The sequence below is a fragment of the Lithobates pipiens genome, unplaced genomic scaffold (genome assembly GCF_037356315.1).
Source record: "Lithobates pipiens isolate NorthernLeopardFrog02 unplaced genomic scaffold, aLitPip1_a1.2 Scaffold_70, whole genome shotgun sequence".
Classification (NCBI taxonomy): domain Eukaryota; kingdom Metazoa; phylum Chordata; class Amphibia; order Anura; family Ranidae; genus Lithobates; species Lithobates pipiens.
This window is the reverse complement of record NW_027507893.1, coordinates 793,946-820,242: the sequence shown is the minus strand read 5'-3', so window position 1 is coordinate 820,242 and position 26,297 is coordinate 793,946. Positions and strand designations below refer to the sequence as shown.

Below are 26,297 nucleotides of genomic sequence, written 5' to 3'. Positions count from 1 at the left end.
CGGGGGACTTCAGTAACCAAAACTACAGTGTTTATCCTCATGACACAACTCAGGAAGCAACCTCATGGCTAACAGAGGACAGAATTAGAAACACACTTGAAAAACTTAACATTAATAAGTCACCAGGACCAGATGGCTTGCACCAGAGGGTCCTTAGAGAACTCAGTCAAGTAATGACTCATGACTCTAGACCATTGGTCCTAATTTTTGCTGACAGTCTACTGACTGAAATGGTACCAGCTGATTGGAGAAAAGCCAATATAACACTGATATTTAAAAAAAGGACCAAAATACATCGCTGGGAATTACAGACCAGTTAGCCTAATATCAATAGTATGCAAGCTCTTGAAAGGGATGATAAGGGACTATATACAAGATTTTAGTAATGAGAACTGTATCATTATCAGTAATCAGCATGGTTTCATGAAGAATCAGTCTTGCCAAACCAGTCTATTAACCTTCTATGAGGAGGTGAGCTGCCATCTAGATAAAGGGAGGCCCGTGGATGTGGTGCATCTAGATTTTGCAAAAAGCATTTGATACAGTTCCCTGTAAACATTTACTGTACAAATTAAGGTCCATTGGCATTGACCATAGTTTGAGTACATGGATTGCAAACTGGCTATAAGGGCAGGTTCAGAGGGTGGTGATAATGGGGAGTACTCGGAATGGTCAGGGGTGGAAAGTGGGGTCCCCCAGGTTTCTGTCCTGGGACCAATCCTACTTAATTTGTTCATAAACGACCTGGAAGATGGGGTAAACAGTTCAATCTCTGTATTTGCAGACGATACTAAGCTAAGCAGGGCAATAACTTCTCTGCAGAATGTGGAAAATTTGCAAGTAGATCTGAACAAGTTAATGGGGTGGAAAACTATATGGCAAATGAGGTTTAATGTGGAAAAATTTAAAATAGTGCATTTGGGTGGCAAAAATGTGAATGCAATCTACTCACTGGGGGGGGGGAGGACCTACTGGGGGAATCAAGGATGGAAAAGGACCCGGGGGTCCTAGTAGAGGATAGGCTCAGCAATGGCATGCAATGTCAAGCTGCTGCAAACAGAATATTAGCATGCATTAAAAAGGGGATTAACGCAAGATATAACGTGATAATTCTCCCACTCTATAAGACTCTGGTCCAGCTGCACCTGGAGTATGCTGTCCAGTTCTGGGCACCAGTCTTCAGGAAGGATGTGCTGGAAATGGAGCGAGTACAGAGAAGGGCAGCAAAATGAATAAAGGCACTGGAAAACGTTAGATATGAAGAAAGGATATGAGCACTGAACTTATTCTCTCTGGAGAAGAGATGCTTGTGAGGGATCATGATTTCAATTTACAAATACCATACTGGTGTGACTCCACAATAGGGATAAAACTTTTCGCAGAATGGAGTTTAATAAGACAGGTGGCCACTAAGGATGAGCCGAACACCCCCCTGTTCGGTTCGCACCAGAACCTGCAAACAGACCTAAACTTCGTGTGAATTTTAGAACCCTATTAAAGTCTATGGGACTCGAACGTTCAAAATCTAAAGTGCTAATTTTAAAGGCTAAGTTACTGTCCTAAAAAGTGTTTGGGGACCTGGGTTCTGCCCCAGGGAACATGGATTAATGCAAAAAAAGTTTTAAAAACTGACGTTTTTTCGGGAGCAGTGATTTTAATAATGATTAAAGTGAAACAATAAAAGTGTAATATTCCTTTAAATTTCGTACCTGGGGGGTGTCTATAGTATAGTATAGTATGCTTGTGAAGGGGCGCATGTTTCCTGTGCTTAGAACTGTCCCTGCACAAAGTGTCATTTCTGCAGAAAAAAAAAGTCCTTTAAAACCACTCGCGGCTATAATGAGTTGTTGGCTCCGGTAATACAGAAAACACTCATTGAAAGTCATTGATAAAAAAAAAAGAAGCGTGGGGTTCCCCCAAATTCAATTACCAGGCCCTTCAGGTCTGGTATGGATATTAAGGGGAACCCCGCGTCAAATTAAAAAAAAATTGACGTGAGGTTCCCCCTAAAAATCCATACCAGACGGGGAACCCCGCGTCAAATAAAAAAAAAAAAAATTGACGTGGGGGTCCCCCTAAAAATCCATACCAGACCCTTTATCCGAGCACGCAACATGGCAGGCCGTAGGAAAAGAGGGGGGGGCGAGAGAGCACCCCCCCTGAACTGTACCAGGCCACATGCCCTCAACATTGGGAGGATGCTTTGGGGGTCTGTGACCCCTCAAAGCACCATGTCCCCATGTTGATGGGGACAAGGGCCTCATCTCCACAACTCTGGCCGGTGGTTGTGGGGGTCTGCGGGCGGGGGGCTTATCAGAATCTGGAAGCCCCCTTTAACAAGGGGACCCCCAGATCCCGCCCCCCGTTTGAAATGGTAAGGGGGTACAAAAGTACCCCTACCATTTCACAAAGAAAGTGTAAAAAATTGTTAAATAAGACAAACACACTTTTGAAAAATTCCTTTATTAAAAAAAAAAAAAAAAAAAGATTCCAGCGGTGGTAATCCACTCTTGCTATTCAGCGACGGATGATCATCTCTCCGGGGTCCAGCGATGGCTGATCTGATCCAGCGACGGGTGATTTCTTAGTCCAGCGCAGCGAATCCATCCATCCATCTTCTGTCTCCACGGAGGAGACACTGCGGGGATCCTGGCGCCTGACGTTTCTTATATGAGGAGGGCGGGGCCCGTTACATCAGATGGGGCAGGTTTCCGTTACATCAGAGGGGGCGGGGTCACCCATACGTCATTGGGGAAGCCCGGCTTCCCTCACTAGTGTCAGAGAAGGGCGGGGTCAGGTGACGGGTGGCCCTGCCCTCCTCATATAAGAAACATCAGGCGCCGGGATCCCCGCAGTGTCTCCTCCGTGGAGACAGAAGATGGATGGATGGATTCGCTGCGCTGGACTAAGAAATCACCTGTCACTGGATCAGATCAGCCATCGCTGGACCCCAGAGAGATGATCATCCGTCGCTGAATAGCAAGAGTGGATTACCACCGCTGGAATCTTTTTTTTTTTTTTTTTAATAAAGGAATTTTTCAAAATTGTGTTTGTCTTATTTAACTATTTTTTACACTTTCTTTGTGAAATGGTAGGGGTACTTTTGCACCCCCTTACCATTTCAAACAGGGGGGCAGTATCTGGGGGTCCCCTTGTTAACCACTTGGGATCCGCGCTATTGCAAAATGACGGCAATAGCGCGGACCCACATTTCCGGGACTACGTCTATTGACGTAGTCCCGGTTACGAGCGGCCTGCGCGCCCCCTGAGGGGCGCGCGCGGCGCGCTCTGTGATCGGCGAGTCCGTGAGACTCGCCTGATCACCGATCCGTGTAAGGGGTCGATCCCGACCCCTTATCACGTGATCAGCTGTCAGCCAATGACAGCTGATCATGTGATAAAACGGAGCCGGTAATCGGCTAGTATTCCTCCTCGCGCTGACAGCGCGAGGAGAAAAAAAAAAAGCCGATCGCCGGCGGCCGTGTTCGGGACATCAGTCCCGATCACGGCCAGCAATTTAAACGGACACCTGCCCCCTGCCAGTGCCCACCTGCCACCCGCAGTGCCATCCTGAAATAAAGTAAGTGCCCCCTGTCAGTGCCACCCAGCAGTGCCCATAGTGCCCACAGTGCCACCCAGCAGTGCCCACAGTGCCACCCAGCAGTGCCCACAGTGCCACCCAGCAGTGCCACCCACAGTGCCACCCAAAATCTGCCTCAAAGGTGCTGCACCCCAGTGCCGCCCATCAGTGCCCAGCAGTGCCGCCCATCAGTGCCCAGCAGTGCCGCCCATCAGTGCCCAGCAGTGCCACCTATCAGAGCCACCTATCAGTGCCACCTATCAGTGCCCATCAGTCCCATCTATCTGTGGTACCTATCAGTGCCCATCCGTGCCACCCATCCGTGCCACTTATCCGTGCCACCCATCCGTGCCATCTTATCTGTGCCCATCTTTGCCCATCAGTGCCGCCTTATCTGTGCCCATCGGTGCCGCCTTATCTGTGCCTATTAGTGCCGCCTTAACTATGCCTATCAGTGCCCACCAGTGCAGCCTATCAGTGCCCACCAATGCAGCCCATCAGTGCCCACCAATGCAGCCCATCAGTGCCCACCAATGCAGCCTATCAGTGCCGCCTAATCAGCGCACTTCAATGAAGGAGAAAAATGACCCGTTTGCAAAATTTTATAACAAACTATTAAAACATGATTTTTTTTTTTTGCATCTTTTTTTGTTTGTTTAGCAAAAAATAAAACTCCGAGCTGTAACTAAATACCACCAAAAGAAAGCTCTATTTGTGGGAAAAAAATGATAAAAATTTCATTTGGGTACAGTGTTGTATGACCGCGTAATTGTCACTCAAAGTGCATCAGCGCTGAAAGCTGAAAATTGGTCTGGGACTGAGGGGGGTTTAAGTGCCCAGTAAGCAAGTGGTTAAAGGGAGCTTCCAGATTCTGAAAAGCCCCCCGCCCGCAGACCCCCTCAACCACCGGCCAGGGTTGTGGGGATGAGGCCCTTGTCCCCATCAACATGGGGACATGGTGCTTTGAGGGGTCACAGACCCCCAAAGCATCCTCCCAATGTTGAGGGCATGTGGCCTGGTACAGTTCAGGGGGGGTGCTCTCTCGTCCCCCCCTCTTTTCCTGAAGCCTGCCAGGTTGCGTGCTTGGATAAAGGGTCTGGTATGGATTTTTAGGGGAACCCCCACGTCAATTTTTTTTAAAATTTGAAGCAAGGTTCCTCTTAATATCCATACCACTTCTGGTTCCGGCGCCGCATGAGCTAGCTGCGCTCCCGCCTAGCTCCCACTGCAGAGCCCCCCAAATTGGCCTAAAAGATCTGCCACAGCGGCCCCAGTGCCCCACTTTGGATCCGGGTACCCCCTCACGATCCCCGCTCCTATGGATCGCTTCGTGGAGAAAACGGGAGCCCGTTCGTACGCGGCCGCGGCGGCGCCCGCCGAACGGCCGCAAATTGAGCCCCCGGCTTCGGCCTACTCCGCTCCAGCTTTGCAGGCCTCTGCCGCGGATCATCCGGAAGTGGCTATGGAGGTAAGCGGGGTCGCCTCGTCAGCATCCCCAGTGCATTCCGGACCCCCCACCCCCGTGGGCACGCTATAACCGCCTCTCACAACCAGACTGGGGATATTCGCCAGCCATCCCTTGGGGATGATGGACACACAGACCGCATAGCACAAGCGGTGGCGGCCTTGCTATCTCCCATGATCACAGCCTCTGTGGAGAAAGCCATACAGGCCGGGATGAAACAAATTAAGACCCAACTTACAGAGCATGCTGCAAGGCTCAATGAACTGGAACACAGAGTCTCTGAGGTGGAAGATGATCTCTATCAGTCCCAAGCCACAGAGCAGTCCCAGGAAAAAATGCTTCAATATGCTCTCCAAAAGTTAGATGATTTGGAGAACAGATCCAGACGCTCCAACTTGCGATTCGTTGGTGTCCCCGAATCGCTACCCAATGCTAATTTGAGTGACTTCTGCGCAAAACGCATCCCGGAAGCCCTGGGACTCACTGGCCCCTTCATGGTGGAAAGGGCCCACCGCATAGGATTATACAACACAGACCGCAAGACCCCCCGCCCCATCATTGCCAAATATCTTAACTACGCGGAAAAAGCTGCTATCCTACAAGCATTCCGGCAGTCTCCCCCTGTGCAAGTTGATGGGGTCAAGATTTTAATCTTCGCGGACTACTCTATTGAGGTTTCAAAAAAACGTAAAGCCTTTCAACCGATATGCTCGGAACTGTTTAAACTACAGATCAAGTTTTCACTGGCTTTTCCCGCCGTGCTTCGTCTTAAATCCCCCAAAGGGGAACAACTCTCCTTCCAAGACCCATCTGAAGCGGAAGCATTCTTACGCTCTATCCGATCAGACTCTTCACCGGCTACACCTTCCAAATCTGCCTCTACCCTTAGAGCCCTGGATCAAAGGAGCCCTAGGAAAGACTCCCCCAAACGCTTCCGAGCTTCGGATCCAGACCACAGGCACCGTACCTTTCCTCGCTGAGATCTCTACTGTCTCCCTATGACGGTTCTGTGTTTTTTTTTTCTTTTTTGCCCCCTCCTTCCACCTGGTTTGCAAGCTAGGTTGTACCGAGTAGTGGCTCTCCGCTGCCATTACACCCTTGGTTATTCTCCTCATCTCTCCCTCCCATTCATACCGGCTGCTCAGTTCGCCACCAGCTAGTACCGGGAGCTGCTACTCCACCGGACTCGGAGGTTCTAGACTACAGATGCCGTAAGCCTTCAGTATTTGTCTATCTTCTTTCAGGTTACACACCTGTGTCCACAGACAAGTGTTCAGGTTTCTTTTTTTTATTATACTGTGTTTGTTACGTAGGCTCGGCACAATGTTCTGAGTTAATGTTCACAATCTTATTGCCTTACCATGCTTTATCTTTGTTCCTACATTTTTTGTCAGGTCTCAGCATGACTCCACTGTGTACGTCACCCCCCTTCTGCTGACTAATCGTTGCGCTGTGATGCATATCCTAGCCCGGCGGGCCCTATAGGGTCTCACGGCACTACCCGCTATTTACTCCATCCCTCGCGGGGCTCTGCTGGGGAGCCCCCCCCTTTACACAGTGAACTCATGCGGAAAAAAGAGAAGTACATGCTGTTGTTTCTTTGTTTGGTTATTCTTCCTCTATTTTCATTTACCCCCCATGCCCCCCCTTTCCTTGCCCCCCCTGGCCCCCCTCCCATGTTCCCCGGGGTTCTCCCCTTTGTAAGTCAAGGATCCCTGGACTGAACCCCATACCTTATACCTCTACTGAGCTTGGTCTAAGCTACCTAAAAACTCACGCCCTTATACGTCTCACACCCAGTCATTTACACCCACAGATTCTGCCCCTCTTAGAGTAATCTCCTGGAATGTCAAGGGTCTTCGCTCTCCTCAAAAGAGAGTGAAGATCCTTCGCCATCTTAAAAGGCTCAAGGCGGACATTGCTCTATTGCAGGAGACCCACCTACATGCATCCGATTTTCCGCGCATGCAAAAACTGTGGGTGGGATCGGTACATGGAGCCGAATCAGTGGGTCGTAAAGCAGGGGTAATACTCCTAATTCACAAAATCCTTCCTTGTACGGTTTTATCCACCCTCTGAGATAATATGGGTCGTTTTTTCACCGCAACGGTACGGATAGGCACTAAAGAAATTTATATCTAAAACATTTATGCCCCTAATAACCCCACTAAGCAATTTTACTCTGAACTTTCGTCGTGGCTGCTTCAATCCACCCACTTGCCTCACTTGGTAGGGGGGGATTTTAATGACGTTATGCATCCCTCGGTTGATAGATCCTCCCCCAACAAACATTCGCACAGCGCCACCACTCCGAGCCCTACTATATTTGCCTCCACCATGGACTCCCTACATATGACGGATCTATGGCGTCTCGCTCATCCTACAGACAGAGAATTCAAATTCTATTCCAACCCCCATAGATCCCTGGCCAGACTTGACCATTTTTTTGGTTCGGATGATTGTATACCCATGGTCTCTGATTCTGAGATACATGATATAGCAGTCTCAGATCATGCCCCAGTAGCTATCACTTTGGACAGACTTGACCTCCCCCCTCACCCCAACCTTTGGCGCTTTCCAGCCTTTTTGGCTAATAACTCGGATTTTATTACATACATGGAAAAAGCCTGGGCGGAGTACACCTCCACGAATGCCATCCATGCAACAGAACCTAACCTATTCTGGGATGCAGGGAAAGCGTACCTTAGAGGTCGCATTATCTGCTACGCCACATCATTTAAACGTAATGCTCTCAAGCATTACAAATCCGCTAGCGCCAGACTACACGCAGCCCAACGGCAGCTCTCACTATCCGACTCCTCCATTCATCATGATGACTGGGTCTAAGCCAAGGTAGCTTTCGACACTTGGGCCGACACCCTTGAATGTACGAAAAAGGCTTACTTGGATGCTACCCTTCACAAGTACAGCAATAAAGCCGGAAAAATTCTCTCCAGACTGTGTAAAGAGGGCCATCGCCCCACTCACATCACCTCCCTCTGTGATCACATGGGCCACACACACTCTTCTCCGCAAGCCATTAATGAGACTATGTTGAAGTATTACACAGATCTCTACGCACCAGACCCCATCATACGAGAAAAAGCTCGGTCCTTCTTAGACAAAGTGTCCCTTCCCACCCTTTCAGCGCAGCAATTAGAGTCCCTCAATGCACCCATTTCTCTAGCTGAAATTGAAACTACCATTCGTCATCTGCACCCTCACAAAGCGCCGGGCCCTGACGGCTTTACTAGCGATTTTTATAAAAACCTCATTCACCTCACAGCACCCACACTCCTTTCAGTCTACTCCTCTATTTGGGCGGGGGGCCCTTATCTTCCTTCTGGGAATCAAGCTGTCATTAAGCTTCTTTCTAAAAAAGGGAAAGACCCGTTACAACCCAGTTCGTATAGACCCATCTCCCTCCTTAATCTAGATGTGAAAATCCTCTCAAAGATTGTGGCCACGAGACTAGCCGATATCCTTCCCCACCTAATCCATCCAGCCCAATCGGGATTTGTCAAAGGTCGGACAGCCACACTGAACATCCGCAAAGTTCTACTAGCTCTCGAATCTGCCAAACAGAACCCCAAGGGTACCTATGCCATCATCACCTTAGACGCTGAAAAAGCCTTTGACAACGTCAGTTTCGATTGGCTATCCATGACCCTCTCCAAGTTAGGATTTTCAGGCCCATTTAGCCACCTCATATCCTCGATGTATGCCTCCCCCACCGCCCGTCTAGTAGCGGCAGGCCTTCTCTCACCCAATTTCCCCCTACATAAAGGTACCAGACAGGGTTGTCCCCTTTCCCCCCTCCTCTTTAACATAGCCTTGGAACCCCTCTCCAGATACCTATCCCTCTCGGCTCCCCTCCAGGGTATAAAAATAGGAGGCGTGGAACTCCGCACATCCCTATTCGCAGACGATATCCTTATATTCTCCTCAAACCCCCCATCTGACATTCTCACCATTAAAAATACTTTCGATGAGTTCAGGTTGTGCTCAGGGCTATGCATAAATTACTCTAAAAGTGAAATTTTACCTATTGGCTCTCACTCCTCCCCTTCCTGGATTGGTGACTCCCTATTCTCTGTAGCACCCTCATACATCACCTACCTGGGAATTAAAATTGGGAAACTGCCTTCTTCTTTGTATCAGCTGAACTATCCCCCTTTGTTGACTAAGATATCTCAAGAATTGACCAACTGGATGGATCTGCCCCTCTCGCTCCTGGGAAGGTGCCACCTTATAAAAATGGTCAGCTTTGCCAGACTTCTATATCCTATGCAAACTTTCCCACTCTTGCTCAAGCACAAAGATGTTACTTCATTAGAATCTGATATCTCCAAATTTTTATGGCACTGCAAACGACCACGTATTGCTCTTAAAAAATTGCACCTTCCTAGGGGCGACGGTGGCATCAGTCTACCTAATATTAGGTTATATAATTTAGCTTGTTTACTTAGAACCAGCCTTGACTGGATCACCCACTCGTCCAGGTACTCTAATTTTGATTTGGAATCCGCTATGGCCCACCCCTTTTCTTTGTCTGCTCTGCTGCATTCCCGCTGGAAATCGGTACCCCCCCCCCCACCAACACAATCTTGTCTTCAGAGACACAGCAATAGCGTGGAGAGAGTCCGGACTTACGCCCTTTTTATCCGTTCATCTACCTATCCAAGGAAATCCCTGTTTCATTCCAGGTCTTCACTGTAAAGCCTTCTCTGATTGGTCGGCACGGGGCCTGTCCCTTTTCTCCTCCCTATGCGACCCGCTCACTGGCAAACCGCTTCCCTTTCAAAAAGTGATGGACTCATTCTCAATCCCCTCCTCTCACTTTTTTCATTACCGACAGTGCATCAGTTATATCACCCAAACTTGCAAGGAGGACTCCCGGCGATTTCGAACCAGCTTCATGGATCAGCTGATTTGCGATGAAGGCTTCAAGATCTCAGATATCTATAAACCTCTTCTGCAACGGTCGAAGACACATGCTTCCTCTACCTCCATTGCAAACTGGTCCTCAGCCTTCCCGGACACCGATCTTGTCTATAAGATTCTGCACGGTCTCAACAAGGTTCTACGCCTGACGCCTAACGAAACTTGGAGGGAAACTCAGCTTAAGATTGCCCACAGGGCCTACATTCCTTTCCTTTCTCCTAAATCCAAGTGTGATGGAGCCTCCTGCCCTCACTGTCATCACTCGAAGCCGCCCCTCTCTCATCGATTATGGTCCTGCCCTATAATACCCACCTTCTGGGACCAGGTCTTGGCCTTCGTTTTCAACGTCACCTTGCTGAAAATACCTAAGGAACCTCTACTCCTCATTTTTGGTTATTGGGACCCCATTCTGTTACCATGGTCTATCTTTACAGGCGCTGGACCCTCTCCAGGGTCACCTCCAAGGCGAGCTATAGTGGAATGGATCCTGTTATGTTTACTTGTGGCCCGTCGCCTCATACTACGATTCTGGCTACAGCCGTCTGGCCCTCCAGCCTCCCAACTACACAAGGATCTTCTATCCCTTCTACACACGGAGAGACTCACGACAGATTTCTCCCATGCTAAACAAAAAGCAGCTTTCCTCGCCAGGTGGCAGATGTTCATGAACGCTACCATGTCACTCCAGGATCAACGCGCTTTGGACCAACTCTCTTTCATCTACGATGATTCGCTCCACTCCTGATAACACTTCGTGACTTTTCTACATAGGCCGACTCTCCTCAATTCTCCTCCTCACCAGGATCCTTTTATGTGGACAATACCATTGAACCCCCCCTTCCCATGTCCCTCCCTGTTTTTTGCTTACCCCCCCCCCCCCTTCTTCTTTTTCTTTTTTTTTTTCTCTTTCTTATTATTATATTATTATACTGCTTTGTTATTTACAGCTAGGCATTTGGCCCTTAGAGAGCCGGATTTATCGTCTGTTCTATCTGAGGTTCAAAACAGTCGCTGATCCATCCAGTCTGGTCATTATTACCCTCGGTTTCCATAATTTTACTGTCTTTGTACGTTCCTATGTCCTGCGGTTCTCATTTGCCCCAGGGATTTACCTGGATATATACCTCTTCTGTACTGAATGTGCCTTATCACGAGTCCATGTATTCTTTTTTTCTTTTTCCTAATAAAAATTATAAAAAAATAAATAAAAAAATAAAAAAATATCCATACCAGACCTGAAGGGCCTGGTAATTGAATTTGGGGGAACCCCACGCTTTTTTTTATTTTATTTTTTTATATCAATGACTTTCAATGAGTGTTCTCTGTATTACGGGAGCCGACAATTCATTATAGCTGCGAGTGATTTTAAAATACTTTTTTCCTGCATAAATGACACTTTGTGCAGGGACAGCTCTAAGCATGGGAAACATGTGCCCCTTCACAGGCATACTATAGACACCCCCCAGGTACGAAATTTAAAGGAATATTACACTTTTATTGCTTCACTTTAATCATTATTAAAATCACTGCTCCTGGAAAAAACGTCAGTTTTTAAAACTTTTTTTTTGCACTGATCCATGTCCTCTGGGGCAGGACCCAGGTTGCCAAACACTTTTTAGGACAGTAACTTGTATATTAGCCTTTAAAATTAGCACTTTAGATTTCTCCCATAGACTTTTACAGATTGTTCACTGTTCACTGTTCGCTGAACAGGCGAGCAGGCAATGTTCGAATCGAACATGAGTTCGTCTCGAACTCGAAGCTCATCCCTAGTGGCCACTCACTAAATTTAGAAGAAATGAGGTTTAACCTTAAAGAAGAATTCCGCTTAAAAAATAAAAAAATTTAAGTCAGCAGCTAAAAATACTGCAGCTACTGACTTTTAATAATCAGACACTTTCCTTTCCCAGGGTCCAGCAAAGTGGGGGAACAAAGCCCCGCTTAGCTCCCCCTCTGCTCAGCGGCGCCGACATTGTAACTGTGGGCGCCCAGCTGTGGCTTCACAGCCAGTTACCCACTGTGCATGTGCGTGCCGCGCCACACACTGTGAATGGCTGCGCAATCATCTGGGACCTGTGACATGTCCCAGATGATTGCCAAGAGGGAGGGAGGAGAGGGGATCTTCCTTCCAGCACTGGGGGTGCACCGGAAGGAAGTGGAAGCTGGAACCCTCTGAAAAGAGGGTATCCGCTCCCCCCCCCAAAAAAATGTGGCATGTCAGGGGGTCACCTTCTCTTAAAGCGGAAATTGCATTTTTGGGTGGAACTCCGCTTTAAACTGTGTAGAGGGTTCTTTACTGTAAGAGTGGCAAGGATGCTTAATTGCCTTCCACAGGTGGTGGTTTCAGCGGGGAGCATCAATAGTTTCCAAAAACCATTAGATAAGCACTTGAACGACGACAACATACAGGGATATACAATCTAATACTGACATATAATTAAACACATAGGTTAGACTTGATGGACTTGTGTCTTTTTTTCAATCTCACCTACTATGTAACTATGTATTGTGAATGCACAGATGTACTGCTCTCTATTGAAGGAGAAGATGCTACCATCACTCCGTGCCATTGGACGACGTGCACTTTTCCAACATGACAATTTTCTAAAACACACATCTAAGGCCACTGTTGCATTTCTGAAGAAAAACCGGGTGAAAGTGATTCAGTGGTTAAGTATGTATCCTGATCTGAACCCAATCGGTGAACACCTATGGGGAATGCTGAAAAGACAAGTTGAGTATCACTCTCCATCCAGCATCCAGGATCTAAAAGAGGTTGTTCTTGAAGAATGGAAAAAGATAGATGTTGCAAGATGTTGCCAGTAGGGATGGCCTTGCGGTTCGCCCGGCGGTCGGTTTGCGTGTTCGCGATTCGCCAAACTGGCGGACTTCTGGCGCTGTTCACGCGGCGGACATATGTGTTTACATTGTGAAAGAACTTTGACCCACGATGACACATCCATCATGGGGTACAGGACAGCCAATTGGACATTCCCCCTACCTTATAAATAGACCTGATCTGGCGGCCATTTTACATTCTGTCTTTTGTCAGTGTAGGGAGAGGTTGCTGTGTGGAGCAGGGACAGACTGTAGTGACACAAATCACTAGCTATTAGGTCCACAAAAGTCCTTTTAAGGGCTGGTATAGGTGTACATTATATAGGATTCTGGTGCACTGCTGCTGACTGCTGTGCTGCTGATTGCTAGAGTGCACTGCTGACCGATTCTGCAGCTGTCTTTTGTCAGTGTAGGGACAGGATCCTGTGTGGGGTAGGGACAGTCAGTTTAATCACTAGCTATTACTATTAGGTCCACAAAGGCCCTTTTAAGGACTGGTATAAGTGTACAGTATATAGGGTTGTACACGTATAATATACTTTCTTTCAAATATAGAAAGCTTATTATACTTGACTGCTTACCCATTCTGCAGATGTCTTTTATCAGTGTAGGGACTGAGGGGCAGTTTGCAAATCACTAGCTACTAGGTCCACAAAGGTTCTTTTAAGGACTGGTATAGATGTACTATTTGGTGTGCAGTATATAGGGGTGTAATACACGTATAAAATACTTGCACATATAGAAAACATAGTATAGTGCATTTCCACTGTGCAGCATTGTGACTGCTGAGCGGTTCTGCAGTGATACTACAAAGAGTGACAAACGCAATAAAAAAAAAAGTATTATAACTGGTGTGATAGACCATTGGCCCCTAAAAATGACAGATTGAAGTGGGGTGTTATATACCTTCTTCCACATACATACTGCACTTCTCTAGAGACTTTTGTCACAGGGTCATTTAAAAAATGACAGGCAGAGGAAGAGGCAGGCCCTTTCGCAGGGGTGGTAGGGGTAGGGCAGGAGCAACAGACTTGAGCAAAAGTGTCAAATTGCAGAAGGTGCCTGTGATTACGTCATAGGATGCACCAGACTTGGTTGAGTGGCTCACTCAGCCTTACTCTTCTGCACCCTCCTCATCCTCTCGATCTGCACCCTCTTCACTCTCTGCGGTGTGCACCCCCAAAGACACTACCACCAACAGTTCTCTCTAACATGGTGCTGCTGTGGTGTCAGTGCTCTCTATCTTGGTGCTGGTGTCAGTGCTCTCTATGACGGTGCTGGTGTCAGTGCTCTTTATCACGGTGCTGGTGTTGTGTCAGTGCTCTCTATCTCGGTGCTGGTGTGGTTTTAGTGCTCTCTATCACGGTGCTGGTGTGGTGTCAGTGCTCTCTATCTCGGTGCTGGTGTCAGTGCTCTCTATCACGGTGCTGGTGTCAGTGCTCTCTATCACGGTGCTGGTGTGGTGTCAGTGCTCTCTATCTCGGTGCTGGTGTGGTCTCAGTGCTCTCTATCACGGTGCTGGTGTGGTGTCAGTGCTCTCTATCTCGGTGCTGGTGTCAGTTCTCTCTATCTCGGTGCTGGTGTCAGTGCTCTCTATGATGGTGCTGGTGTTAGTGCTCTCTATCCCGGTGCTGGTGTGGTGTCAGTGCTCTCTATCTCGGTGCTGGTGTGGTCTTAGTGCTCTCTATCACGGTGCTGGTGTGGTGTCAGTGCTCTCTATCTCGGTGCTGGTGTCAGTGCTCTCTATCTCGGTGCTGGTGTCAGTGCTCTCTATCTCGGTGCTGGTGTCAGTGCTCAGTCTCTATCGCGGTGCTGGTTTCAGACAGTGAGGGAGATAGCAGCGGAGAAGCCAATCAGCAGGCAGTGCTAGTACCATGGCTGAGGATCAGCACTGGACTGGCACCTCCTGACCACCGCAGTGGAGCCCTGCATAGGTGGGGGTAAGGGCCGGGCAGAGGGAGGGGCTCAAGCACAGGCTGGCACACTGGGACACTAGCAAAGGACTGCGCTGCCCTGACTGTAGCACTGATCATCTCCTGCACCCCCTTCATAGCCTGCCCTGACCTTACCTCTCCTCCATGGCCCTAATGCACTCCTGAATTGTCAAAATTTCACAGATAAAAAAAGAATGCTTGTCATTGTCGATCCAAGATTCACTTAATACTTTTTTATGTCAGTGTCCATGTGGTGGGACTATGTGTGCACAGCTAGTAAGTACTTTGTGGCTGAAAATATGACCTGTAGGATTTTAAGGTTCGCCTGCCATTAAAGTCAATGGGGTCCGCCGCAAACTTTGCGGTTCGTGAACCTTTGGCCACGTTAGCGGTTTGCGTTCGCGAAACGTCCCGTCAGAAGTTCGTCCATCACTAGTTGCCAGCTTGTTCACTAAATGCCCTGAAGATTGGTGCTAACCTAACAAATCATGGAGGTCATACAAAAAACTAGAAGTTGTAGTTTTTGTTGTGGGGTGTATTCATTTTTGCATTAACTAATTTGAGTGAAACTGAAAAAGCTAAGTTATATTAACAAAGGTTCGATAAACCTTAGTTTTGTAAACATTTTGTAAATTGTTGTCTTGCGTTCATTGAGATATTGATTAAAAACATACTTTACCAAAGCGGTGTACTCATTTATGTTGAGCACTGTATGCTGTATCTCATTGCAGCGTACAAGAGTGGCCTCTTGTAGGTTGGAGTGAGTCCCTCTGCAACTCCCAGTCGAGTGACCGCCTCAAAACAACCCTGTTTGTTTGTAAAACTGCTCTGGTCAATTAAACCTGTTTATTTCAAGGTTAAATTCGCCATGGTTGATGAACAATTTATAGTACAATACATTGTTCTTATGTAAATGCGCTAACATGATGTCTTTAAATCTAGATGTCCTCATTCCCCTGAGGAAGATTTGCACTTTTACAATCTAAACGCATTATGGTCCTTTGGGCAGTAATATTAAGTTGAAAATGTCCATGCAAAATTTGCTATCTGTCATTGTATAAGGACATCTTTTTGTTATAAGTTTAATTATTTATACCAGATCTTATATTTTAACAATGGTGTACTGCATTTTAAAACAGCTTGGTACCAATAAAAATCTTTTTCTATATATTATTTGAAGTACTAGTCTGATTTTTTGCTGCCGAAAAATCCCTTGGGAGCATTTTTTGTCTCGTTATAAATATTATTGGGGTGAGCAGCACTCTTTTCACCCATGTGTGTGGGTATCTTTCATGTTATGGTGGGGCACTATTCCTCCTCCTTGTCGCAGTATGTGGGCTTAAGCACCATGTTTTCTGATAATGTTTTCTGAAAATGTCTAGGTGTTTTTAAAAAAGCCTTGCTGGAGGTAAATGGCAGTTTTACATGTGTGTGCTGTAATATTTTTGTTCTATTCCTCCCAATGACACCAAAGATAGGGCATTGTTTGCTCCCACTAGACACCAGGACATTTTATACTCTCATTGACCACAGTCCCACCCCCCTAAATTCCCAAAGTGAGGACTAAAAGTTTAAAGACCCCTGCCTTAGGTGTGTTGTTGCTCATCTGTGAAGGGTTTTAGTTCAGTAAACCTCTTAAACAACAAAGTTCTGTCTTTGTAACATTGTATATATATTTTGTATAGCAGTTCACGTTATGCAGTAGCTGATTCATTACATTGCCAGCAGTGAGCGCAGGAATGTGCATACATTAATACTTTGCTCTACCTAGTCGCTAAAACGTGGTATTTTCCATGTTGAGTCAATTATTTACATTCAAACAGCATATACTATAGTCTGTTTACAGCTATTTTTGCCTGCCCCATTTGCATTGAGTGAATGAACATGCACTTTCACTGGTGAATTCTTTATAAATCAACACCTTTGTTTACAGTGCAGAGGATGCCCTCATATTTCCTCTTTTGGAGAAATGTTTTTAGCTTAGTGTTAACCGATTTTCTCTGCTAGTCAAATGTTCTTTTTATTCTTTTGGTCAAATGTTCTTAAGATTATTTTTCGCTTGAGATTAAATGTTAGGAAATGTTACTTTTATCCTGAGAAAGGTAACCAAAAGAAACTTACTTACTGTATGTTACAAATATTACAGGTATTATTTATGACTTCTGTGGTAACGCTGAGAGAGTTGTACATCTATTTTTTATGAACACAATTCCAAATAATTCGATTTCAGTATACTAAAACCAGATAATATTAAAATGAATGCTGACTGGACTTTGTCCTTCATTGCACTACATTGTATATTGGCTTTCTTAACACGGGTCATCTAATGTCTATATGAAATCCTTATATGGTTAAAAATATAAACAATTTGTAAGCCACATGCACAATTCAGAAACTATGGTATGCTCATTTTCAACATGGATATAATTAATGATCTGTGCAATGTTAGCCACTAAAATGATTATTCAAAAATTAGCTTTACCTCCTGCTTGTCGTGGCTACATTTTTCACACACTGCTGGTGAAGAATAGTGATGGAATACAGATCCAGATAAATTGTCAATAATCATCAGTTCCCCTTCAAATGTGTCCTTAATTATCAATGAAACGCTGTCAAGCCACAAGTTCTCCTAAAAAATAAACAATAGACATGTGTAGTGATATAAATGGTCAAAATGTGTTCTGTGTGTGTCCCTGCTGGCACCACCTGCCTAGACAAAAGTTCATTTTTTGGTGGTCTTGGTATATGGGTGGTCTGAATATAACTGAATACCCTTGACATTGTAGTCAGTTGCCAAGCCTTCTATCTTTTTTGGAAAAAGGGGAAGGTAAAAGTACAGTGCATGCAATAAGTTTGTTTAACAGTTGAGCACCAGGGTCCTTGAAGACCTAATTGGGAATGGTCAGACATTTATCCATCCATGCACGCTGGAAACAATATACTTAAATAGCCACTGGGGACTTTCAGACTTGCACATGTAGTTAGATGAAGGAAAACTTCAGACAAGCTAAATACATTTGGCAAGGCAGTTTCCACACAGCAAGGCTTCCCTCAACTGGCACCCAACAGCAGTTGAGACCACCAAAAATACAGAAAAGGGAGCCAGACCAAAAATAGATGAAAGAGTCCAAGATAATTTTAATTGTTGTTAAAACAGGCGACAAATAACAACATCAGGGCAGTTCTCATATGTATAAAATGTTGGAATAAACAAACTTCTACAAAGTCCCATATAGAACGCAAAACTGGGAATGTGTGAGTTTCGTAGGATGCAAGATTAAGGATCTATAAATGCCAAATGTCCTTAGATGCCAGATAACATGTGGAGCTGGTATAGAAGGATCAAATCATTAATTTGGTAGAATGAACTCTAAATATGGGAATTCTCTCTAAATTTGCATTACTGTGTATACATCACCAAGCCAGTATTTTAATTTTTTTACTAGTGGTTGATATGCAAGGAATGCAGTGTGCCACAAGGAACAAGGATGATGTAAGTGTGTAAGCAGGAGTGAACTGTGTTTAAACAGAAGATATATACACACACACAAATTACAGAAACACTTTTTAATCAGAGTATAGCATCACGTTAATTAAACCCCTGGCATATGGTTCTGGTCAGTTAAGTGGCAGAGGGGGTTGTTAATCAGTTTCAGCTGCTTTGGTGTTAATGAAATTAACAACAGGTGCACTAGATGGGCAACAATGAGACGACCTCCAAAACAGGCATGGTTTCACAGGAGGAGGCCACTGACATTTTATTTTCCTACTCATCCTACTCTTTTCTGACTCAGTGTCACTACTGGCGATACCTGGATCCTATAGAGGTTGCACAGGCAGCCCAACTCCTCCAGGATGGCACATCGATATGTGCCTTTGTCAGAAGGTTTGCTGTGTCTCTCAGCTCAGTCTCAAGTTGAGGTAAAATCACCTGGTTGTATTCAGGATGGGAAATATGTGTGTCCTAGATTCAGGCTTTATGCAGACTTTTACAATTAGAGGGGAAGAGTTAATGAGCCCAGCTGTAGTAAGTGGGCTCATTAAGGCCTCTACAAAAAACCCCAGCATGCATAGGGAGATGCTCCATCCTGGAACCAGTTTTGTGTGTATAGACTGGGGAGTCTGAGATCTGTTCTGTGCGGTGAGTTAACGCCTGTGTGGCAAACCCCTACAATAGAGACAGGGACTAGGGCAGCACAAGGCTGCACCCAGTTGTTAGACAGGGAGTCTACGTGTGTAGTTAGAGGTCAAGCTGACCAGGATTTATTTTCTTGTTTTATTTTGTTTGGCTGTTATATGTATCACTGCATGTAGCCTAAATAAACCGGATCTTTTGTTTTTTGCACCTACACCGCTGTCTGCTGTGCCTGACTTTGTGTTGTGAACCCATCCAGGGGGTCACACACACCCGCTACCAAGCGAACCCCCTCACAATATATATATATATATATATATATATATATATACACACACATTATATTACCAAAAGTATTGGGATGCCTGCCTTTACACGCACATTAATTTTAATGGCATCCCAGTCTTGGTCTGTAAGGTTCAATATTTAGTTGGCCCACCCTTTTCGGCTATAAAAGCTTAAACTATTCTGGGAAGGCTGTCCACAAGGTTTAGGAGTGTATCTATGGGAATGTTTGACCATTCTTCCAGAAGTGCATTTGGGGGGTCAGGCACTGATGTTGACGAGAAGGCCTGGCTCGCAGGCTCTGCTCTAATTCATCCCAAATGTGTTCTATCAGGTTGAGGACTCTGGGCAGGCTAGTCAAGTTCCTCCACCCCAAACTCGCTCATCCATGTTTTTATGGACCTTACTTTGTGTACTGGTCCAAATCATTTGATGGAGAGGAGATTATGGTGTGGGGTTGTTTTTCAGGGGCTGGGCTTGGCCCCATAGTTCCAGTGAAGGAAACTCTTAAGGAGCCAGCATACCAAGACATTTTGGACAAGTTCATGCTTCCAATCTTATGGGAACAGTTTGGAGATGGCCCCTTTCTGTTCCAACATGAATGTGCACCAGTGCCCAAAGAAAGGTCCATAAAGACATGGATGAGTGAGTTTGGAGTGGAGGAACTTGACTGGTCTGCACATAGTCCTGCCCTCCATCCAACAGAACACCTTTGGGATGAATTATAGCGGAGACTGCGAGCCACATACGTGGCTGAACTCACAAATGTACTTCTGGAAGAATGGTCAAAGATTCAGATGGACCAAAAGTTAGAACACCCCTAGTGGTGGACTTTTTAAGCACATACACTGGGTATCAAGTATGTAAAGTACAAAAGATTTTTTTAATTAAAATAATGTTATAAGAAAAACATATAAAACAAGGAATGCATAAATACACTAATAATCTGTATACACGTTAATTGATTAGAATAACCAACGCGTTGGGGGGGGAGAGACTGAATCTCCTTCTTCAGGGGTATGTATACGTATAAAGAAGGTATCTTCAAAATAATGTATTAAATAGGCATTCCAAGAAACTTGTAGTTAAAAACATGGCAGAAGAACAGGATAGATATTGCTGATGGCTATTCTCCCTCCAGGAACTCCTAGTGTGGTCGACACACTCCTAAACCTTGTGAACAGCCTTCCCAGAAGAGCTGAAGTTGTGCAACTGCAAAGGGTGGGCCAATTCAATATTGATCTCTACAGACTAAGACTGGGGTGCCTTTAAAGTTTATGTGCATGTAAAGGCAGGTGTCCCAATACTTTTGGGTATGTAATATATACACACACACATGCATTTTATCATACACACACACATGCATCTTACCTGAGCTGGAGAAAAACATCTTAAGCTACGGTGCCCTTCTGTGGCTGGTCTTCCTCCATGTGCCCCATTGTCCATAGCAAAAACAGGTGAAGTCTGAGAACAGAGACCATGAGCCAACTCCATCTCAATCTCAGCATCCAACTCTGCATCCTCTTGTGCTTCTTTATTACTGTCATCCAGATGCTTCATTAAAACAGCAACCACCACATTTATTAGTACAAACTGAGCTGTGAGCACAAAGCTGACAAAGTACAGAGGTGAAATGAATTGCAGGTTGCTCAAGCAGCTGCGGTCATCAATGGTGCAGTCACGTAGTGTATCCTGTTGGCACAAAATAACAGTACAATTCCTTAGTCTAAAAGTATTGCAAGTGTAAAAAACTGAAAATTTATTATTAATACTTACCTTAATTTTCCTTTCCTGGTGGACTCCATGGCAGACTACATGTTGGGGTTAATCCCGCCTCCTCTCCAATGCTATAGGACCCCACTCCCATAAATTTGAGCTCACCACTAGAGATTGCGTACTGTAACTAGCCAACTCTTGGACCGATGGGTGGGAACTCTTTCTGCCATGGAGTCCATCAGGAAAGGAAAATTACGGTAAGTACTGATAATACATTTAAAATTTTCCTGACAGACTCCATGGCAGACTATGTATAGGAAATAACTAGCCAATCCACACGGGTGGGTATACAGATCAAAAAGAAATGTAATTTAGCCCATCAACTGACAGGACTCTTAAACCAAAGTTCACAGAAATTAAAGACGCAGGCTCTATGCAATAATGTGAGATAAAGGTATTAATGGAGGCCCATGAGGCCGCTTTACAGATGACGTCTGGAGTCACATGCCGGGCTCCTGCCCACGACGCTGCCATACCCCTGGTGGAATGTGCCATCACCACCTCTGGAGGAGCCAAGCCTTTGGCCTATAAGCTTGCTGGATGGACTGGACAATCCAAGAGGCAATCGTTCTGGATGAAGCTCGTTTCCCTCTGTTACTACCTGAGTGTGAGATAAACAGGTAGTCGGAGCGTCTAAAGGAGGAAGTACCTTGCAAGTATTCCTTCAGTATTTTGCCTACATCCAGAGGATAAACTTCAGAGGACCCCGGGGTCCTGAATGTAGGTAGGACAATTTCTTGGTTCTCATGGACCACTGAAGTAACTTTTGGGTTTGAGCCAAGCATAGGGATGAAAACCACCTGGTCAGGAAAGGTTCTTCATGGCCAATTAGGAAGGCAATTTTTTAGAGAAAGATCTTTGATAGAAAGCGGAGCAGATCCTGTGGTACTGAGACCAGACAGTAAGTCAAGAACAAGGGGATTGGGGCCAGATTGGAGGAAGCTGAGGATATCCTGGACTCCTGGATCCCTGAATGATCTGCCCATAGAGGATGAGGATTCAACAAACTTGGCCCATATCTTTCCATAGACTTTATTTGTGCTTGCTTTTCTCAAGCTCATGAAGCGCACCCGAGAGATTTCAGCCTTTCCCTCTCAATAACCAGACCATCAGTCTGAGCCCTTGTACACACGGTGGGAGAATCTGTCGGAATGAGTCTTATCGGACCGTGTCGTCAGATAATCCGACTGTGTGTGGTATGCATCGGACTGATTCCGTCCGAATCTCCGTCCGACCCAATTTTCCAACATGTTGGAAATATTTCCCGACCAACTGGGCCGGACAGACCTAATCCGATCATGTGTAGAGCATTTTCATCGGACCAAGTGCCACGCATGCTCAGATCAAATTCCTACATCAAAGCTATTGGCTACTAGCCTGAATGTAGTCCCATTGCAACGAAATTACGTCATCACGTTCTGAAAGATCGGATTTTTCGCCAACTTGGCCCGACCGTGTGTATGCAACAGTTTCGGACACAATCCGTAGGACTAAATCCGACGGATTTGGTTGGCAAAATCTCCGACCGTGTGTACGTGGGCTTAGGGACGTCAGGCAAGGGTGCAGGACTGCCCCCTGAAAAAGAAGACCTGGGCTGGTAACAAGAGGCACCGGAAGCTGAGCTGGGTCAGGAGGGGAAAACATGGCCTTTTAGTCCAGTAAGGTGCAATCATTACCACCTTGACTGGTTCCACTTGGAGTCTTTGTAAGAACTTGACGATGTTCGGAAGCGGGGGAAAGGCATATGCCCTGTTGAAGCTCCTCTGATCTGTCAGGGCGTCTACTCCAATGGCCTAGCCATAACGGCCCCAAGTGTAATACTTCTTGATCTTGAAGTTGCAGGGGGATGCAAATAGGTTTACTTCGGGATTGACTGCCAAGGACAGGATCCATTCAAACGTCTGCACATGAAGAGACCACACGTTGTCTAACTGTGTGCAAGACAGGAAGTCCACTTGGTTGTTCTGGACTCCAGGGAAAGACCGCTGAAATATTGGCCAGATTTTTCTGAGCCCAGGGCATGATGGGCTCGACTTCTTGGAGCAGTGTGGAGCTCCGAGTGCCCCTGGCCTCTTCACATAGGAGACCGCTGTGATATTTTCCATTCTCAGTAAAACACACCCTCATTTCAGGAGATGAGTGAAAGATTGAAGGGCATCCCAGGCTGCCCATAGTTCAAGGACGTTTGAGCCCGGGTTGTGAAGATATGCAACCCACTTGCCTTGAGCGAGTTCTGACCCGCAAAGGACTACCCAACCAGCACTGCTGGCATCAGTCGTAACTGTGACCCATGATAAGGGGGCAATGGAGTGGTAGGTGAGCAGACTTCTGCACGAAAGCCACCAGAAGAGGCTGTGAATGGACTGATTGCCGTCCCCTGAGTTCCACTGATGGAGAAACCCTGTCTGGAAAGGGTGTAACCTCCACAGGGATCATTTGGCCATGGGGGTCATAGAGACCATTGTGCCAATAATTGTTGGCACCGTGAGGCTTTTAAGCGTGAGAAGCTCAGAACCCATGAGATTCTCCCTTGGATGACAGGGATCTTCTCCACTGGGAGAGAGATTGTGCTTTCCACCGTGTCAAACTGGGCCCCTAGGTGTACCAGGTGCTGAACTGGTTACGGATGACTTTTCTCCAAGTTTAGGAACCAACAAAACTCAAGCAGTATGGTGATAACTTGCTCTCTGTGGATCAATAGCTGCTTCTTGTCTTGGGACAGTAGTGGGAGATGGTCGATATAGGGGTACAAGCATATCCCTTTTGTTCTGATGAGGGCCACTACGGTCAGAAGAACTTTTGAAAAGACTGAGGGTGTCAACCCAAAAGGAACTGTAGATTTTCTTGCCTGACTCTGAACCTGAGGTATTTGCAGAATTCTAATGCCACAGGTACATGAAAATAGGCATCTTTTAAGTCGATTGAGATTAGCCAATCACCTCACTGTGCCGCTTGTTGGACGGAAGACAACGTTTCCATTTTGAATCTTTCGTATTCTATAAACTTGTTTAGGCAAGTTAGGTCAATTATGGGGCGCCATGACCCATTTTTATTCTGCACAAATAAGAGAGGGGAGTATACCCCCTGAAACTCTTCGCCTTTTAGGACAGGCACTGTGGCTCCTTGTACCATTAGTGAATTCACGTAGGACAGTAACACCTGCTTCTTTTCTTCTGACCATGGAAGCAGGGTGGAGATAAATCTGGGGGGAGGAGTACTGGTGAAGGACCATGTGTGGCCTATGGAAACCGTCTTGATGGCCCAGTAGTCCAAGATTGAGGCCACCCAGATGTGCCGGAAGAAAAGCAGACGCGCCCCCACCCGATCCGCCTGGTCGGGTCCAATCTCAAAATGACTTAGCTGGCTCTCGTTCACTGGATGCCTGGCTTTTATCATACATTTGGAAGGATATCCGACCTCTGCTGCAATTCCTTCTGAAATCTCGACTGGGCCTGTAAGAGCGGGCTTCCCTTGAATGCTCAATGAACAAGTAAATGCACAGGAGATTTTTTACACACAGTGCAGGTAGCCTGAGACTATATAAACATACTGTTAGTCCAAACAGAGTCCAGATAATATATAGTGTCCATAAAGGATTTCTGCCAGAGATGGGGATCCGATGACAGGGAACTCATACACACAGAGCAGCCTCAAGGGAAACAGAAACCATGTTCCGAACTATAAAAGAATACAAAGGGAGAGGCACCTCTGGGTGTAGATTTAAAAACAATTTTTAATCACACAAAGTTAAACAACTCACATTTAGAAGGTTAAAAAGCGCGATGGATACAACAATCCAGGGAATGGGAATCATCCCCCCCCCCCCGTCGGCTGGGACGCTGGAGACTGGCAGATACAGAAAGCTGCTGTAGAAAGAGCGCTGGTCATGGAAACAGAGCAAGTGGTGGAACACAGGCGGAGGATGATGACATCACTGGCATACTGCAACCAGTTTCGTGAGCGTTCGGGCTGAAATGGCAAGTCAGCCACGCTAACAGGAGAAGAAAACTACACAGATTGAGAGAAGGAGTGAGGGGACGAGTGAAGGCTGGGGAGGGGCGTGACTAAGGTGGAAGGGAAAAAGAACATACACAGTGAGAATAGCTATAGAACAGAGAAAGTGGGAAAGGGATGACAGCTGTTGTCTAGAAACTAATAAGGACAAATAAATATGAATAGGACAAACAAGAGAATATGTGGTAATTGAATTAGATGTAGGAATAGATAAATAAGTAAATAGATAAATAAAAATGAAAATAAATAAGAAAAATATATAATATATACGATGATAAAGATGGAAATAGAATAAAATAATGAATTTGAAATAAATATAAAGAATAAAAAATAATATAAAAATAGTAGAACGACTCCTCATTCCAATCGGGACTAGTAATAATGGACAGAGATTTTAATGCTCCCCTAAATCCCATCCTAGACTCCTCAACGGGAACTTCATCTATCCCATACAGAGCTTTGACCCAAATACACTCTCAAATGCACAATCTACTTCTACACGATTCATGGCGTACCTTAAACCCTACGGGAAAAGACTATTCATTCTTCTCTGCCCCACACGTCAGATACTCCAGAATCGACTGTTTATATCCCAACAGGATCTACATTTCTTAACCAAAGCCAAAATCAAACCAATGTATATTTCAGATCATCACCCCATTTCCATTTCGCTCACCTTACCGGAATCCTTCAACAGATCTAAATTCTGGCAGCTAGACGCCTCTCTACTAACAGACCAGGCCAATTTGGACCACATCCACTCTTGCCTAGAATCCTTCTTCCATCTAAACAACACACCAGACACACACCCCATCACGAAATGGGAAGCTCATAAATGCTCGATTAGAGGGGAACTCCTAGCCCTCTCAGACAAATGCAAACGCCAGAAACAAGCACACATCCAAAGACTACTAACCCAAATCAAATCACTCGAAGCAGCACACAAAAAGCCACAAGCCACAATAACCCTACAAGATCTCACACACGCACGATCACTCCTGCTCAATGAGCTATCCCAGAAAGTGAGAAAAAATTTACCCTATCACGTAAATTGTTCTACGAACACGGCAACAAAAGCGGAGCACTTCTGGCCAGAGCCCTGCAGGCGAAAAAAGCCAGACAGACTATCCGGCAAATTAAGAAACCTGACGGATCTCTCGCCACAAGCTATATAGATATAGCCTCATGTTTTGAAAAGTACTACCACAACCTATCCTCTCCCAACCAAACTCACACCAAAACACCCAAGAGCACAGGACTTCCATTATCAGGGACTTCCACCATCAGGGACTTCCTGAAACTATACACTCCCAAACCAATATCACA

General features: G+C 45.8%; 1 protein-coding gene across 1 annotated transcript in view; it reads right to left on the bottom strand.

Moving 5' to 3' along the window:
* LOC143959324 (voltage-dependent T-type calcium channel subunit alpha-1I-like) overlaps positions 1-26,297 on the bottom strand; it is a gene marked incomplete at its 5' end in the record, with an annotated part of 1,279,315 nt that overhangs the window by 545,860 nt on the left and 707,158 nt on the right. The window contains 2 exons of the mRNA XM_077468009.1: positions 17,244-17,390; positions 20,553-20,873. Coding sequence (XP_077324135.1) covers positions 17,244-17,390; positions 20,553-20,873 — 468 coding nt within the window. The remainder of the gene's footprint in view (positions 1-17,243; positions 17,391-20,552; positions 20,874-26,297) is intronic.